The sequence below is a fragment of the Anoplopoma fimbria genome, chromosome 8 (genome assembly GCF_027596085.1).
Source record: "Anoplopoma fimbria isolate UVic2021 breed Golden Eagle Sablefish chromosome 8, Afim_UVic_2022, whole genome shotgun sequence".
In the NCBI taxonomy this organism is placed as follows: Eukaryota; Metazoa; Chordata; class Actinopteri; order Perciformes; family Anoplopomatidae; genus Anoplopoma; species Anoplopoma fimbria.
The window spans coordinates 700419-717892 of NC_072456.1; the positions used below are offsets into that span (position 1 = coordinate 700419).

Genomic DNA, 17474 nt, shown 5'->3' on the forward strand with positions numbered 1-17474 from the left:
GCAGTACGAGGAACACGTTCACATTGATACCGTATTAGATCGCTGAGAGGCTCCATGGAAGAAAGAAAGAAAATAAACAGTAAATGGTAAAAGACATAGAAACAAGATATTAAAATCAACATTATTTCTAGAATTGATACATATAGTAGGAAAAGTATTTATTGCCCACACTGATTTATTTTAGTTGGAACACTTTACTTAATGTCCCCCTATTTGGCATGTATAACAAGTACATAAACAGTCAATAAATGGTTTATAAGGCACCACAAAGTTGTAATTGTAAGAAGATACAAGTGTTTAATAATGTAATTGTCAAAATCTATAACTACTCTTGACACCTATAGGTGGAGGCTGGTGGGTAAGGGCAATGAATGACAATATAGCTAAACATAGTTGGAATAATATGGGGGGGTCTATAGGAAACATTTGTGACAAGTGGAGTAGGTTTTGTGAAGTACCGTTGTATATTTATTCCTGAGTTTAAGCTGTTTCAGATAGTCTAACCTGAAGACTATTTATAAGTATGACACCTACAAAAAAGCCTCCCCCTCTTCCCCTTCACAGGCACACACAATCACACGGTGTGGTCTGAGGTTTTGTTACTAAGTGATGGGACATCAACATGCAACACCAAAGTTACCACTACCGCCCTCGTGCTTTTCAGAATTTGCGTAATGAGCTTTCAGTAAGGCATAGACACTATACATTTAACCTATTTTCCCTTTGTTTTATCTAATGATCAGCATCTAGAAAGGAGTTGCAGAGGGACTATCTTAACTTCTGTCGGAGCTGAAATCACTGTTTTACCGTTAGCTTCTTGGTCTGTGGTTTGGTTACTTGGTCTATTAGTTGTGGGTGAAAACTGTTTCAATTACAAGAAAAAGGGTTTTTTAAAAAAAGAAAGAAATCAGTTTTTTGCCTTCCTCGTCAGAGATGGAGTGACGCATGTTGGCGGTGACTATCTACCGCTTGCTCTATGATGTGAGAGGTCACCTTATGATCAGATTAGCTTCGTTTGTGCCTTATCGTCCCTTAACAACAACACCGATAATCCTGCAGAGATTTAATAATGACTTGCAAAGGAGTAATAACAACCTCTGAGTAATGATGGAAAACATTTGTTGGCCGAAACTAAGATGTCTAGAGGTTTATATGTAGGACTCTTTCACTATCGCAGTCATAACCTCCGCTAAACGCCACAGCTCCACTGTCTCTGGGCTGATAGGAAGTGGTTTCTCGTCTTGAAGTGGAGGCTCTACCAAACGTGACCAAATGCATGGTTTATTTTGAGGTTTCTATGGCATGCTCATAGATTTATACTTAATGTTTTAGATTTAAGGACATTCTCATGTTTACTCTGTATTTGTCAAGTGATTGGGAAAATTTCATTAATTCCACATGTTGAGTATGCTCAGAAAAAAGGCAAACTAATGACACACATCCGTGCTACAGTTAAAAATTCTCTCTAAATCGCTCTTTAGAAATCACTTGGAAGGCTAATTTTATACAAATCATGTCTGGTCTCTAGAAAGTTTAATCATTGCAAAAATCTCATTTAAGTCATACATTTTCACACACCCCTTGCAGATGTCTTTTTAAGAATATGCTATTTGTTGTTGCCACAACAACGGGGATGCACAGAAAGTGAAAAAAACAAATACTGTGAATGTGCTAAGTGGGGATTTCTTTTGTAGCCATGATTTTGCTCACTTGCACAAGATGTGATGATAATGATGTTTGTGATGATTTGCTAGAATATTAGTTGTTCAGTTCACTGCGGTTGGTTTCAGTTAACAAATTGAACTTGCCTTATTTTTTTCATTCAACCATGTCATTATACACAGTTGACTTTTTCACAGAGAAAGCCCATGTCTTCTTCCTTATATTACTCCATCTGTTAGAACTTAACAGAGTTCAACAGACTTTAAGGGTGCAGGAACGTGAGGATGACATTTTTGAGAGACGTTTGGCGTCCCCGGCCACAGCCCGACACCTGTTGATTCACACAGCTGAACACGAGGAAGTCTTATTAACTGCCTGCCCCTTATTGGTGCAGTGTTTTGGAGCAAAGAAACCTCAAAAACAGTAGGTTCTTGGAATAATCTCACTTGTTTAGACTTCTTGTAAGGAAAAAAAAAAAGGCCTACTGGGACCCAATCATATTCGACCCCACACAGAAATCAAAAACCCCCATCTGTATTTTTAGGGTGTGTGCCAGACTCATCTCCCCTCTCTACCTCAACACCCTACCCCTGCTGTGAACACACATCTTCCCTTTTATTTGTGTGTGTCAGTGTTGCCCTGCTACAGCCTGTGGTTTGAACTGGTCTCACTGTAAAAACTGGCAGATTCAAGAGTGTGATTGAGGTTTGAAAATAGCGCATGTGTTTGTGTCCAATGCCTGCAGATGTCTTCACTGAGGAAGGTAAACATCACATGGGCTGTTTAACTGCTAAAGCTAAGAACCAGCCTCATCCCTAGGGCCCCAGGAGGAAATCAAGCACATATGACACTGTTTTTGTGTTTCCCCCAACATCTGTCACTTTGTGAGGCTGCCTTTTTTTAATAGTGGGGCTCCAGTACCTGCAGTTTGTCCTGCTTGTACAGTACTTCACAACATTTAAACTCTGGGTGTTTTTACATGAATTCTGCTTATATCATTTATATGATTTCAAGTTTAACCACTTTGCTCTGCAGATGCTGAAACATATCATCACCATCCTCAGTATTTCAGAAAAAAACCACTTGTATCTTATTTTTGAAACTCATGTCTCTTCTACTAACAGAAAGAAGAAGGAAAGGTCCAAGGCCAGCTGAACCACACAGACTCCAGCCAGTACATCCACGACCTCAAAGACCAGATAGCTGAATTAAAACACGAGGTGAGACTCGCATCAGTTCAATTAGTAATCACGCTACTTTCTTATTGTTTAGTTTCTTCCTGGTAAAGATTCAGATTTGCCTGTTGCCATTTCTTTGATCTAGGGTTTCAGAAGATTTCACAACATTGCCTCAGATATGGTTTTTCTTTGAGGCTAACAGATTAGAAGAAGTGTTAACTACACCCAGAGACTTCCTGTACAGAGTTGACAATGCACACCTCTTGCAGATACCGTCCCTACAGATGCTCCTACGAGAGTGTTTTACATAGCTGATCACACAGTAGAGCTAAGATATATAACAACGTACGTTTAGAGTTTAGAAATTATAAGAGACGATTGGATCATGAACAGACATTCAGCTGTATTCTTCTGTAGTCTTTACTGTTTTTGATGCATGTTCTATAAAAGAAGGTCCAATGTTATGGGTTGTAAATCTGATGATGAATTTCTTAGTTATTAATTATTGAGAACCTTATCATCAATAAGATGTTTTTTTTCAAACCACAGATACAGGTCATTGTTGTTTCCAGCAGGTCAAACCGAGCGAGAAAACACAACTTGACCAATGCCCAATGCAGTGTGATTGTGGTTAAACCGGTGTTGTATTTGTTCCCCATCACTCCAGTTTATATCAAGTCTGTGAAGTCACAGTCATTTCCAAGCTCATTTGGTTTTGCCTTGTGGTCATTTTGGTATACGAGCTATGAATCATGCTAATGTGTCTGCAGCGAGCAAACTTGAAAGTAGCGCGTGGTGGCTCCAGTCCCCCCATCTTCTCTCCCTCGCAATTTGAGTTAAACCTGCCTCGTATTGCTGGAAATATTATTCTGACTGCAGCCAGTCATATTTTCTTTTCACGCATGGCACCAACAGGAAGGCGGATCCCCAAATGTAGACAGGCGCAGGTAAACGTGGGCTTATTTTTGTTATTTTGTTTGTCGTGTATTGTCCTCTGAACCGCCCTCTGAATGCGTCTCTTCCTACATGTCTGGCTGCTGAATGGCAGGCCAACTCAGGTGAGTTGGTCCACATGTGCCCCTTTCATTCCACTGACCATCGTGTAGCTCCCATCTTAGCCCCATTTGGGTCGGTCTATTTCACAGCGTCGGAGGCAGTCCTGAATGCTTCCATAAAAAAAGTTTAGAAAAGTGACAGTGAACTGCTCTTAATTGGCGGTAGGGAACACAACCAGCCAGTAAGACTTCTCTTGTAAAACCCAAGCATCCTGTTAGAAAAGACGAACAGCGTATTTATCATCTTTGCACAGTTAGACAAAGATTGATTTGTGAGTGCAGCCAGAATAGTGTTATTGCTGCCCCTTGTATCTGATGGAAGGGTGAAAAAAACATCCACCACAGCTGCAGTTCAACAGCAACGTGTTTTTTTTTTTTTTTTTCTCCATCCACCACAAAGGGGGGCCCAATCTGCCTTGATACGACAGAAAGAGGCAAAGTAAACGACGTATTTGCAACCTTAGTTTGACACGCCACAAAGAGATGAGATTCACGCCTCATCAATAGAAAAAAAAAGAGACTTACAGGATGAGGACTAACTGGTTGGTTTGACACATACGCTGGGTTAGCTTCCGCCTCTGATTAACAGCAGAGAACAGCCCCTTCTCTGATGCTTTCACTGAGACACATTCAGAACTGTCTCCCACAAAGTCCCAGACGGAGCTGCCTTCACCCATGAAAAAAATACGCAATAGCTTTGTCCCAAATCAATACTACCTATTAACTCTGAGGAGGTTTTGAGTGCATTCACAATGGGGAAAAGTCACTCTCCAACGATGTCACTGTGCAGTTGACACTATTGCCTACCATGTAATAAACAAAGGAAATGGCTAAATGAAAACTAAGTATTTAAAGTACTGAATCTTTGCAAAACCCTCTCTTGGTGCACTTCTTCTCACTTCTATTTCCTTTTAGTACAGAATGGTGAATATTTTATTTATTGTATACTAGCTGTAAAATCCGTAAACAAAGTAACTGGTATGTACTATTGGGACACAACTCATATCTTAGGAATTAAATTGTTTCATTGTGGTTGAATTGATGCATGCATGTTAGGTTTGTGAAAGACATCTCCCTCTATTTGTGCCGGTGACAATGTTTAAACATCACTGACCCATTGTGTTTGTACATGTCATATCAGTCAGTCCTTGTTTTCTCACTCAGAAGTTACACATTTAATGTTTTCAGTCTCCTAATACTCATCGTGCCCACTCTCACAGATTTGCTGCTTGAAAGGACAGAGGGGCTTGGCCAATCAGCCCTCTTTTGATGGGATCCACATCGTCAATCACTACGCAGGAGATGATGGGTCTTACCAGTCTTCAGATGAAGACGGAGTCAAGGGCCTGAGGCTCCAGGACGCCCAGCAGAGGAGCAGGGGCCGGATCAGACTGCGCGCCAACCTCGAGGACACCGACAGTGAGGAGGAGGAGGACGAGGAAGACGAGGAAGACGAGGACGAGGAGTCCCTGCGACTCTCTGTACCTCCGAGCGGCAGCCACAAGTCCACCACCGTGTGACGAACACCCGCTGGCCCCAAAGAGTTAGGACTGAAGCTGTCAGCACTCACTGAGGAAGAGGAGGTGTTCCCAGCAGCCATTTCAGAGGAGAAGCCTGGATCTGGAGTTCAGAATTTTTCAGAAATGAAATGCATCATCATTTCACATCATGAGAATCACACTTATGGATTTAGTTTGTTTTCTTTACCTCCCTTTTTGTTTTCTTCCTGAGGACAGCAAACTTCGGAGCACCGTTGACAGAAGCAGACCATCAGTGTGGACCTCAGCAGAGACTTCAATAATGTGGAGCGTATCAGACTCTGCTGGGCCACGATGAGGACGGGGTGGAGGGGTTAACCTCCTCCTGTAGGTACAACACAGAGAAAGAGACTGTGCAATAAATCCTATTACGTTATATTACACACTTCATCCAACGTGTTTTTATATTTTTAAGCATTTTATAAATGAACATCAAACACGTATTGATGCCGTTACTACTACGTGTCCATCATGCAGAGGCTGAATTGTAAAAGCGCTGTGTGTGTGTGTGTGTGTGTGTGTATATACATATCTATGTTCTTGATGAGCTCGGTCAGCGGCCGGTATCAAAGCCGTTTGTGTCAGCCAGCGCTGGTTTGAGGTTAATGTTGACTTTTTTGGCCTTAGCACATGCCGCATATGCCTTTCACCGGGGCTAGTGTATCACAAGGTCAATGTGACATCTGCATACATGTAGATATGTAAATGTGTATTATGTTTGTTTGTTTTTTTCATTTCCTTTTGAACTTGAAACTATGTATCTATTGCATATCTAATGTTTAGAATATATTGTAAAATGCAAAAAAAAAAAAAAAAAGGGACATAAGAGTTTAATGTGGTAACACAAATGACAAATCCTGATGAGGTCAGTTTCTGTTCAGAGAAAAAAAAGAGCTGTTTTTTTCCATCATCAGAAGACTGTTTTTCAGAGCGGTTCATTTCGAGTGCAGCAAAGGGGGCAGGTTCATGTTACTGTTGTACTGATTTCTCTGAAAGCAGCATGAGTTTATTTTCAAAATGAGCCCCGCGATGAGTCGCTCTAGCTGATGAGTCAAAGATGAGTCAAAGATGAGTAATGTCTATCAGAAGATTTGTGTGATGCAAAATATGCACGGGAATGGATGGTGGTCCTAGGGAACTTAAACTGGGAGATAACACAACATAGCACACTTTATAACACAAACTGGGGAAGAATCAGGAGTCATCAAGTGTTACCAAAGTAAGCACTGTCTTCTGCATCGTGCTCGTCCACAGACCAGTTCCACTCCATTTCTTGCAGCGAGGACCCCGGGATGCGTAAGACTTTGGAATTCCTCTGAATGTCTGTATGGAACACTAACTCCTGTATTCAGTGGAGGTGAATGCACCGGACATGTCACAGAAAAGATTCTGACTTTTGAGTTGGTGGTGATAATGTCCCCTTTAATGAACGAGTGTTGTTTGACGGGAGAGGAACACGTTATGGCACTTTTTGAGTCTGCAGTGCAGTAAGGACACACATGGCAACACTATGGAGCAGTTGGCACACTCTGGAGACTAAATGAGATTGTTGTGAGTGTGTGTATGTGTGTGAGAGTGTGTGTGTGTGTGTGTGTGTGTGTGTGAGTTCACAATAAAAACGTTTGGTAAACTCCTTGACTGATGCCTCTTTTTCCAAGTAGGTAGCAGACCTCTAACCCTTGCTTCCTCAGGCAGACAGCAGTGTGTTCAGATGACTGTGAGCTCACGGGGGATGTTGTGTCTCAACGCTTGCCTTCCTCTGTGAAGATTCTTGCTTAGATTGACTGCTTCAGGAAGTGATTTCTCGCGGTTTTAAAAGTTGAGCTTCCACTTACCAATCATTTCATGCAGAAAACCACATTTTAAAAGAGCATTTGTCTTCGGGCCTTTGGAAACATTCACCAGGTCTGTATTATTACCAAATGCTGCTGCTGCTGATTTGAATAAGTTATTAGTACAGTCTAGATGTGATGATCCAAGTACTTTGCCTGATACCAGACAGAAGTGTCATCTCTGTGGAGTGGGTGGATTCAAAAGCCTGGACCCAGGCAACAAAGTAACGTGAGTGAGTTTATATTTTATATTGCAGTGATTGATGATGCGTGACATTTTTAACATGCATGGCCCAGTGACAGTTAAATCACATTTTAACAGGCTGGTTGTAAAACCAAGGACACTCTAAGAGAACGTCTTCAGTTTAAACTCAATGTTTTAGATCAAGATTAAATTAACTTTACCCGAATTGGAGATAGAAATCCCCTTTTGATTAAGTAGATATGACTCAGCATAGGATAGGTGTCAAATGCTGATTTGAGGTGTTGAATTTCAGTAGAAAGGGGGAAAAAAATAGAATGAATTATTAGGGATTTTAATTATTCAATTTATTTAAAAAAATCAGTCAAACTCTGTCTTCCGCAGAACAGGTTATGTCAATTATTATTAGCCTATAATAACTATTTAAGTCTTTTTATTAGTATTATTATTTTTGATGATTGTTTTCTTATATTAAATGTTGTCACAAGTCATGACAGGATGCCACGGTTGGCAGCTAGTTTGCGGCATAATGGAGGTCCTCTGCCGGCCTGTGGGGGGTCGGCCTGCTGCTGCTGCTTCATCGTGTTCGGGCTTCATATCTTCATATCTTCATATCTTCTCAACACGGTGTCCGGATGCAGAGTCTAATCCAGCCTCTGCATGTCCTGCCCTCCTGTAAGATAGGACAGCAGAGACACCCAGTGAGATAAAACCAGTCTGGCTCTCCAGGACTGGTTTTAACTTCACAGTTATGGATGAGTGGGTGTATTATATGTTGAATTCAAACAATGCTGCTATGTGATCCAAAATAAAGATATGATCTACATTTTGAGACGCATTGGTAAAATATCATAAGGGAAAAAAAAAATGCTCCAATCAGATATTAACCTGCATTGGTGCTGGTGGTTCTCTGCAACAATGTGTTCTTTGGGTTCATGTATGCAGCAGGTGAGAGGCAGCAGGACTGTCCGGTGTGTAATGACGCTTAACCTGCGCTACAATGAGACAGACAACAAGTGTCTGTTTCTGGAGCTTCTTCCTTTGAGCATAAAGCAGAGTAACGAGAAACTGTCTCATAATTACAGCCTCAACCGAGCAGCAGACCGGGACGACGCTCCTCCAGAAGAGCCTGAGGTTTAAACACAACTAAAAGGTATTTTATGTGAGGATATATATACTAAATTATTGAATATCTCGTTCTGTGGTGTTTCAAGGAGAGAGAAAAAAGACCAAACACACTCCTGACCCACCAGCTCCAACGTCCATGATATAAGTGATTATGTTCTATTGTTATATTCCTTTATTGATCCCCATGGGGGAAATACACATACTATACTATACAACTACACAGACAATAAATACACATACTATACAACTACACAGACAATAAATACACATACTATACAACTACACAGACAATAAATACACATACTATACAACTACACAGACAATAAATACACATACTATACAACTACACAGACAATAAATACACATACTATACAACTACACAGACAATAAATACACATACTATACAACTACACAGACAATAAATACACATACTATACAACTACACAGACAATAAATACACATACTATACAACTTCTATATTAAGCATAAGATGACTGTCGGTTCAGAGTTTCCTCCACCATGCAGACACTCTGGGGTTGCGTTTCCTCTGACAGTCACATTGAGCAAGGCACTGATAAGTCACTGATAAGGCCTGTGTCGCTTCTCCTCTGGTCAGTCTGACCCCAGTGTGGACCAGATTCTGCCCAAAAAAAAAAGAAAAAAAGAAGTCAGGATTGTAAATGACACTTATTTACGAAATCAAATCATCTGCTGATAATTCCACACGGGTGTTTTCTTGAAATCCTCGTCACGTCTTCAGTTCAGAAATGAGTGATTTCTGGAGGTGAAGAGACGGTTCTGCTTCTACCTGTGACACCGCAGGCTCAATGCATTCTGTCTGTCTTCTTCTTGTCTGTGTGCAGTGAGCGGAGGAGTCTCTAGTGTCACCTGTCACCTGTCACCTGTCCGCTCAACACCTGGCCGACGGGGTGCGGTCTGCGCATGCGCCATCATCAGGTCTATTAAAGCTCTTGGACCAGCACCTCCCCTCCAGTGGAGCTCGGGTCTAGCCAGGGTTCAGAGGTCTCCTTCCAGGTCTCCTCCCAGGTCTCCTTCCAGGTCTCCTCTCTGCACACAGCTGGATTATTCCTCCCTGTCGTCCGACCCCAGAGATGCCTCGCTCCTTCATGGTGAAGAGTAAGAAGGCGCACAGCTACCACCAGCCCCGGTCAGAGGAGGACAGGCTGGACACGGTGCACATCTGCTCAGGTGTGTACGAATCTATTCCGTTTTTAAACAGTCTTTATGCTTAAAGTGTGTCATTCAATGTTCCATTTCTGCTCCATTTCTTTCTTTTAAAACCGAAATACACTTTCTTTCATGGTAATAATTGCAAAACATGTTGCAGATTTATGTTTGTAAATGCATTTTAAATATGCATTGTATGTATGCATACTGGTGTGAAAATCACTCATTTTAAAGGTTAAAACACTGGAAAATGTCGAGTATTTTTTATTGAAATAGACATTTCATTAAATTGTCTAAAAATGCTGAAACAGAAATCAAATTAGAATTTCTGATGTTTATAGCTGGAAAATCCGTTCTGAGATCTCACTCCAACATAACACACTAATGCATCTGTCCTCTATTTTATAAGTATTATAATGTGTTTTTTTTGGTTATTTAAGTATATGAAGTAATATTGACTTAACCCCTTTTGTAATTAACCCAATAATCTTGTTTGAATTTAACAATTATCGCTATAGTGAGACATTAGTTTTTATTTAAATGCCACACAGTGACCTCTATTATAATGTATCATAGTTTTTAAACCTCCATCTAAGATTGTAGATTACAGCTGTGAAGTGACTTTAAAAACATCAGATATGCTGACTGTCCTCCCCACACACACACACACACACACACACAGAAGCAGATCAGCTCCAGGCCCACAGGTTCGGTCTCTCCCCGGACCACCACCTGTCCGACGCTGCTGATTTCTCCCCGCAAAGCTGCACCGACAGTGTGTGCGGTCGCTCCCCGGACTACGAGGACTTCTGGAGGCCTCCATCTCCCTCAGCATCCCCAGGTACACACACCTCCACCACCTCCACCACCTCCACCACCACACAGACACATCACTCTCATATTTCAGCACTTAATCATTGAATTATTGCTTGGTGAATTAAATGCCCTCACAAAGGTATATGAGGCCTTAATTACTCCATATAGAGTTTAAATATTTTTGTATGATTCTTTAAGATCGCTGTCACATTTTATATGATCCATCTATAACTAATTAGGCTTCTTTTAAGCTACATTGGGTTTTGATTTTTTTTTGATTTATAATTGTATTTAGGCCTAAATAAAATGTGTATAGTGCTTACTCCCCATTTTACATCTGATATTATGGTTTCTCCAACGGTATCCTCATCTGGGAATTCTCTGAAAGAACATTGCATGACTCCTGAAAACGCCCCTCTTTAAGATAAGATAAGATAAGATAAGATAAGATAAGATAAGATAATCCTTTATTATTATTATTGCAGACTTACAACAGCGTAGAGTAAAGTGCACACAAGAGACATAGTAGAAGAAGACAAGCTAAAAATAAAAAATAAAATAAAACAAGTATTATAAATAAGCAATAAAAAAAAACAGTAGAAAAAACAACAATAACTGAAATATTATATTTACAGACAGAGAAAAAAACAACAACTATTTTAACTATTTTTAACTTTTTTAACTATTATTGCACAGTGTGATGTGTAATGTATTGCACAGGTTTTTATTGTCATGTTATTATTGTCATGTTATTATTGTCATGTTTTTATTGTCATGTTATTATTGTCATGTTATTATTGTCATGTTATTATTGTCATGTTATTATTGTCATGTTTTTATTGTCATGTTATTATTGTCATGTTATTATTGTCATGTTTTTATTGTCATGTTATTATTGTCATGTTATTATTGTCATGTTATTATTGTCATGTTATTATTGTCATGTTATTATTGTCATGTTATTATTGTCATGTTATTATTGTCATGTTATTATTGTCATGTTATTATTGTCATGTTATTATTGTCATGTTATTATTGTCATGTGGTCATGTGGTCTGCTGGGAGCCTCGTTTCTTTACATTCTCCTCTTCTCTCCTCTCCAGTGGACTCTGATAAATCGCTCTCTCCGTTGGTGGAAGAGACCCGGCCCTTCACCATCCCCTTCCGGCCGTATGCCTGGAGCAGCTACCCCCTGGTGCAGCAGAGCCTCCACCCCGGCCTGGAGGTGGACAGGGCCCCGGCAGCGTTGGCCTTCTACGGGGACAGGAGCACCTCGGGCCTTTACGCAGAGGAGCCGTACGGAGACTACAGGAGGCACTCTGCTGCCCTGCTGTTCCCACAGGGAGGAGGCCTGCACGGGAAGGCCCACACCGGGAAGGCCCGGGCCGACCTGCTGTGCTCCAGTCTGGTCCTCAACGGGGCCTTCAAGTGCATCAAGTGCAGCAAGGTGAGGATGGAGATAAATAAACACATGGATGGTGTTGGTCATCAAAAAGAAAATAGTAATTAATGGTGCTGCATTCAAAATCATGTTCAATTGTTCATGTTGTTCATGTGATCCATGAGTCGTTGTGGTACCTGGACCGTAGTCGTGACACCCACTGCTACTTCCATTATTATTATTAATCACATTACTATCCCTATTTTCATGGCTATAATTCTACTGTAATAATTGCTGCTGTTATTATAAGTAGTCTTATTATATGAATCATTTATGTCATATACATTGAATGTGTTGTATCTCTGTTATGCTGCTCATTCTGTACACATGACATCTATTGCATTCTGTCCATCCTGGAGAAGGATCCCTCCTCTGTCGTTCTCCCAGAGGTTTCTTCCTTTTTTCTCCCTGTTAAAGGGGTTTTTAGGGGAGTTTTTCCTGTGAATGTGAGGGTCTAAGGACAGAGGATGTGAGGGTGTAAGGACAGAGGAGGTGAGGGTCTAAGGACAGAGGATGGAGGTGGACAGGGTGTAAGGACAGAGGATGTGAGGGTGTAAGGACAGAGGATGTGAGGGTGTAAGGACAGAGGAGGTGAGGGTGTAAGGACAGAGGAGTGAGGTCTAAGGACAGAGGATGTGAGGGTCTAAGGACAGAGGATGTAACATGTGTACAGATTGTAAAGCCCTCTGAGGCAAATTTGTAATTTGTGATTCTGGGCTATACAAAATAAACTGAATTGAATGTGACTTTAAAAAACAAAAACACCTCTGACCTCCTTGATCATCGGGGATTGTTACAACGTTTCACCTGTAACTTTATTGTTACTTTCTTCCCACCAGGTGTTTTCCACTCCGCATGGTTTGGAGGTCCACGTCCGCAGGTCGCACAGTGGCACCAGGCCATTTGCGTGTGAAATCTGCGGCAAAACCTTCGGACACGCAGTCAGCCTGGAACAACACAAAGCCGTGCATTCTCAGGTAACTTCACACAAGCACACACCAGCACTTTAACCCACTTCCTGCACAGCTCACAGCTTCTCTGCATGTTGTTTTCGGCTTGCTTTCCTCTCATGACTAACCCGAGCTTCTGCGTCACGTTTCAGGAAAGAAGCTTCGACTGCAAGATATGCGGCAAAAGTTTCAAGAGGTCTTCTACTCTGTCCACTCACCTGCTCATCCACTCCGACACCCGGCCCTACCCGTGCCAGTACTGTGGGAAGAGGTTCCACCAGAAGTCCGACATGAAGAAGCACACCTTCATCCACACAGGTGAGTGGAGAACAACAGGCAGACATAATGCAACACTTTATTTATCACACTGTTGTTTCCAGTGTTCCTTAAAGAATCTGTGCGTAATCTGTGCGTAAAATCCCCAAATCTTCAATAATAAATAACCAAATGCATGTGTTTCTTCATTGTGTTGGACAGGTGAGAAGCCACACAAATGCCAGGTGTGCGGGAAAGCCTTCAGCCAGAGCTCCAACCTCATCACACACAGCAGGAAGCACACCGGCTACAAACCCTTCGGCTGCGACCTCTGCGGGAAAGGGTTCCAGAGGAAAGTGGACCTGAGGAGACACAACGAGACCCAGCACGGCCTGAAGTGAGGCGGGCTGCGAACACATGATGTAACTGACTTTATGTGAATCATTGTTCCTGAAAGGAGGGAGGACATCTGACAAACAAGCGCCGAGTTTGAGGACATTTCTTGGCTCAAGACTCACTTCGATCCACTTTGTAAAAAAAAAAAAAAAAAAAAAAAAACTGCATTGGCAATATATATATACACAATTATCTCATCCGATAGGCAGAATATTTATTTATTTTAATAAAGAAACATCATTGCAGTGTGACACTAATTATTCTCCCATCCTGCTGCTGATTGTTCTGAAGGCCCAGAGAACCAGAGAACCAGAGAACCAGAGAACCAGAGAACCAGAGATAAGCTGTACATGTGCTGAAGCATGATCAGATAAGTGTTTCATGTTTGTGTTGTCGACTGATAGGAATCAGCGTCAGTGAACCCAAATAGTTGTCCTCACATTTAAATAACCGGATCAACGATTTAAAGCAGCAGAGATGGAAATCTGCGCTTCTCCAGAGAACCGAGACATGCTGGCAAAACAGACTGTGTGATTTAATAAACAGGAGGGTTACTCACCAAATCTTCCATTTTGCACATTTTGATTGTCAGAATCAAAGATATATATTTTCCTCCTGGAAAGACGAGAAGAAAATAACTATTTGTTTTTGTTATTAACCTTTTAAATGCAATAAAATCTGAAAGTGAAATGATTTAAGATGACTTTTTCCTCCAAATGAAGGATACGTTTTAATCCCCACAGAATGAATATCATCATTTAAAACATGCTCGTTAAACTCAGGTTTCATCCCCCAAATTATAGTAAAAGTTCTAAGAATTTGTCTATTTCATGAAATATAAATGTTGTAATTATTATTATTATTAGCAACACGCTTTGGCAATAATGTATCTTTAATTAAAATACTTCTTTAAAATCTTCCACCTGCAAAACAGCACTAAACAAGTGTTGAGGTGAATGAAAGCTGACAAACAAACAAACAAACAAACAAACAAACAAACAAAGGCAGGACTTTGAAGCACGTTTCTACCCAGAGGCTCCTGTTTGTTTTGACTACTTCAGCCGTGTGTTTGAACCATAAACAGCCTGAGAGGGTTTAACCGTTAACCAGATGCTTTTCACCCTCATGGCTGTTATTTAAAAATAAGAAGGGCCAAAAAAAAAAAAGGTTTCGGCAGGAAGCTGCAGACAAGCAGCAGCTGCGACCCAGCGAGGGACTCCTGCTGCTGCTGGAGTTAGAAAGAGTTAGAATGTTATAAACATCCGTCTGAAATAAGGAATAAATAAATCCCATTGAAATGAATTCCTTTTTGTGGCCCAAAGATGAGTGTATAAAACATCAGATGTTCCATTCATCATCACAAGTATAACGCATGAATGTGAAATGAATTAATACATTTTTTTCAGAAAAGAAAGTTCAGATATTTTCAAATAACCCCACTCATATTTTACATTGATGCTTTAAACAGTTGTTGAGTTTAAACACAGCTGTCATCATTTCATACTTTCATCATTTCATCATTTCATCCTTTCTAACCAGCACAAGGTTACCAAAAACAGGAACAATCAGTACGTTGTCTTCCTTCAACATTGATTGAAATCACAGACTCACAAGGATTTTTTTTTTTTTTTTTACGCATCACTTCCCCCAAAATCGTACAACATCCAGGCCTGAATATTTCAAACACCGACCAGAGAGAACAGAGACACAGAAAGGAGAACAGGAAGACTCATTTCAAGCAAGACTTAATGGAGCTGTGCACACTGGCACAGCACAGCCACGTCAGTTATTCTCTTACAATATAAATAAGCTTCCCTCCCATCCACCATTTATGAAATGACACATTAAAAGCGCCGTTTGAAGGGGGTTGCTCACTTAAAGAGACATGTGAAGTTTATAAAGGACAAATGCTTCAGTTTGACTGTTCAGACTGTTGAACCTGGTCACCTGGACATGTGTCCTCCTGTAAAATCAAACAGGAGGACAGTTAAGAAGCACACACACACACACACACACACACACACACACACACACACACACACACACACACACACACACACACACACACACACACACACACACACACAACATATACACACAGGACAACATTCATATTACCTAGCAATCATCATTGCATATTGCTATTTATGATAAAAAAAAAACAAAAGAACATGAGAAATTGTTAAGTATTCATTTAATTTTCTATTTTTACATAGCTCATTCCATTTACAGTTTATGTAGGATTATCATTTTATAATTTTATTGTAACTACTGACTATATTACAAAGATCTTTTTCTCAAACCATGATGGAGATGGATTGTCTGTCGTGAGGGTTGAAATACAAATTGGCATGCTTCATAGCTTGTAGTCATTGTTCGCTTATTATATCCTCAACACCCTTAAAATGAACCTAATTGTAGTTATGTCAAGGAGTGATACATGAACCTCCTCTCACAGCTGTCTTTAAGCGACTGAACAGCGGCTCATATTTGAAACTGAACCAGAAGGCAGCTCATTGCCCGATTCCCTCTGAGAGAGCAATCCTCAAGCACAATCACAGAGAGAAGCTTTCCAACCACAAAAATCTTCAAACGAGCCATTAGGCTGACCAGATTTCCTCCAAGGGTACGGGTGGATTGTGCTTAAAGCATTACCCCACTGCCCCGAGGCAAATATCAAATATGAATAGAAGACGGCTCAATCGATCGGAGTGGGCGAGTAATTATATTCCTTTATTGATCCCCATGGGGGAAATTCAAGTGTTGCAGCAGCTCAACTACACAGACAATAAATACACATACTATACAACTACACAGACAATAAATACACATACTATACAACTACACAGACAATAAATACACATACTATACAACTACACAGACAATAAATACACATACTATACTATACAACTACACAGACAATAAATACACATACTATACAACTACACAGACAATAAATACACATACTATACAACTACACAGACAATAAATACACATACTATACAACTACACAGACAATAAATACACATACTATACAACTACACAGACAATAAATACACATACTATACAACTACACAGACAATAAATACACATACTATACAACTACACAGACAATAAATACACATACTATACAACTACACAGACAATAAATACACATACTATACAACTACACAGACAATAAATACACATACTATACAACTACACAGACAATAAATACACATACTATACAACTACACAGACAATAAATACACATACTATACAACTACACAGACAATAAATACACATACTATACAACTACACAGACAATAAATACACATACTATACAACTACACAGACAATAAATACACATACTATACAACTACACAGACAATAAATACACATACTATACAACTACACAGACAATAAATACACATACTATACAACTACACAGACAATAAATACACATACTATACAACAAAATAAAGATAGAACAGGAATAAAATAATCAGAGCAATGCAGTCTAAAGGCTCAGAATCTAGGCCTGCATCTCGGTCCATAAGTGCACACACATCCCTGCACACGGCCACATGTGCATCCACCCAGAGGTATGACTGGATTAATTGTTCTTGACAGACATAGTTGTGCAATTAGAAAGTTCAGCGTCTTGGTTTTGTGGTTTTTTCGGATGATTCATTATTAACACAAAATGGAACATGAATAATGAAAGAGAGATTTTAGAGACACACTTTGATGTTTGATTTTGATTTTTTTTTTTGTACATCTTCTACTGTTTAAACAAAACGGATGAATTCTCAATCTGGAAAAAAAAGACGTCAGGATAGAGTCTGATTAAA

General features: G+C 40.2%; 2 protein-coding genes across 6 annotated transcripts in view; both read left to right on the forward strand.

Annotated features, from left to right (window-relative positions):
- Positions 1-7059, forward strand: part of evi5b (ecotropic viral integration site 5b) — a 31312-nt gene extending 24253 nt beyond the window's left edge. For all 5 annotated transcript variants that reach the window (XM_054603048.1, XM_054603049.1, XM_054603053.1 and 2 more), the window contains 2 exons: positions 2787-2882; positions 5116-7059. In XM_054603048.1, coding sequence (XP_054459023.1) covers positions 2787-2882; positions 5116-5415 — 396 coding nt within the window. In that variant the 3' untranslated portion in view covers positions 5416-7059. The remainder of the gene's footprint in view (positions 1-2786; positions 2883-5115) is intronic.
- A 165-nt stretch (positions 7060-7224) lies between these two features.
- Positions 7225-13790, forward strand: gfi1ab (growth factor independent 1A transcription repressor b). The gene is made up of 9 exons (XM_054603054.1): positions 7225-7338; positions 7432-7494; positions 8553-8620; positions 9459-9804; positions 10466-10624; positions 11703-12046; positions 12880-13017; positions 13143-13308; positions 13468-13790. The coding sequence occupies exons 4-9, from the start codon at positions 9708-9710 to the stop codon at positions 13644-13646; spliced, it is 1083 nt and encodes a 360-aa protein (XP_054459029.1). The 5' UTR covers positions 7225-7338; positions 7432-7494; positions 8553-8620; positions 9459-9707; the 3' UTR covers positions 13647-13790.
- The last annotated feature ends 3684 nt before the right edge of the window (positions 13791-17474 follow it).

What these genes read in the sequence shown, in the direction of transcription:
- gfi1ab (XM_054603054.1), top strand. Translation starts at nt 9,708, where the DNA reads ATGCCTCGCTCCTTCATGGTGAAGAGTAAGAAGGCGCACAGCTACCAC. An exon ending in CACGGTGCACATCTGCTCAG is followed by an intron (nt 9,805 to 10,465) that starts GTGTGTACGAAT and finishes ACACACACACAG; the next exon opens with AAGCAGATCAGCTCCAGGCC. An exon ending in GCACACCTTCATCCACACAG is followed by an intron (nt 13,309 to 13,467) that starts GTGAGTGGAGAA and finishes TGTGTTGGACAG; the next exon opens with GTGAGAAGCCACACAAATGC.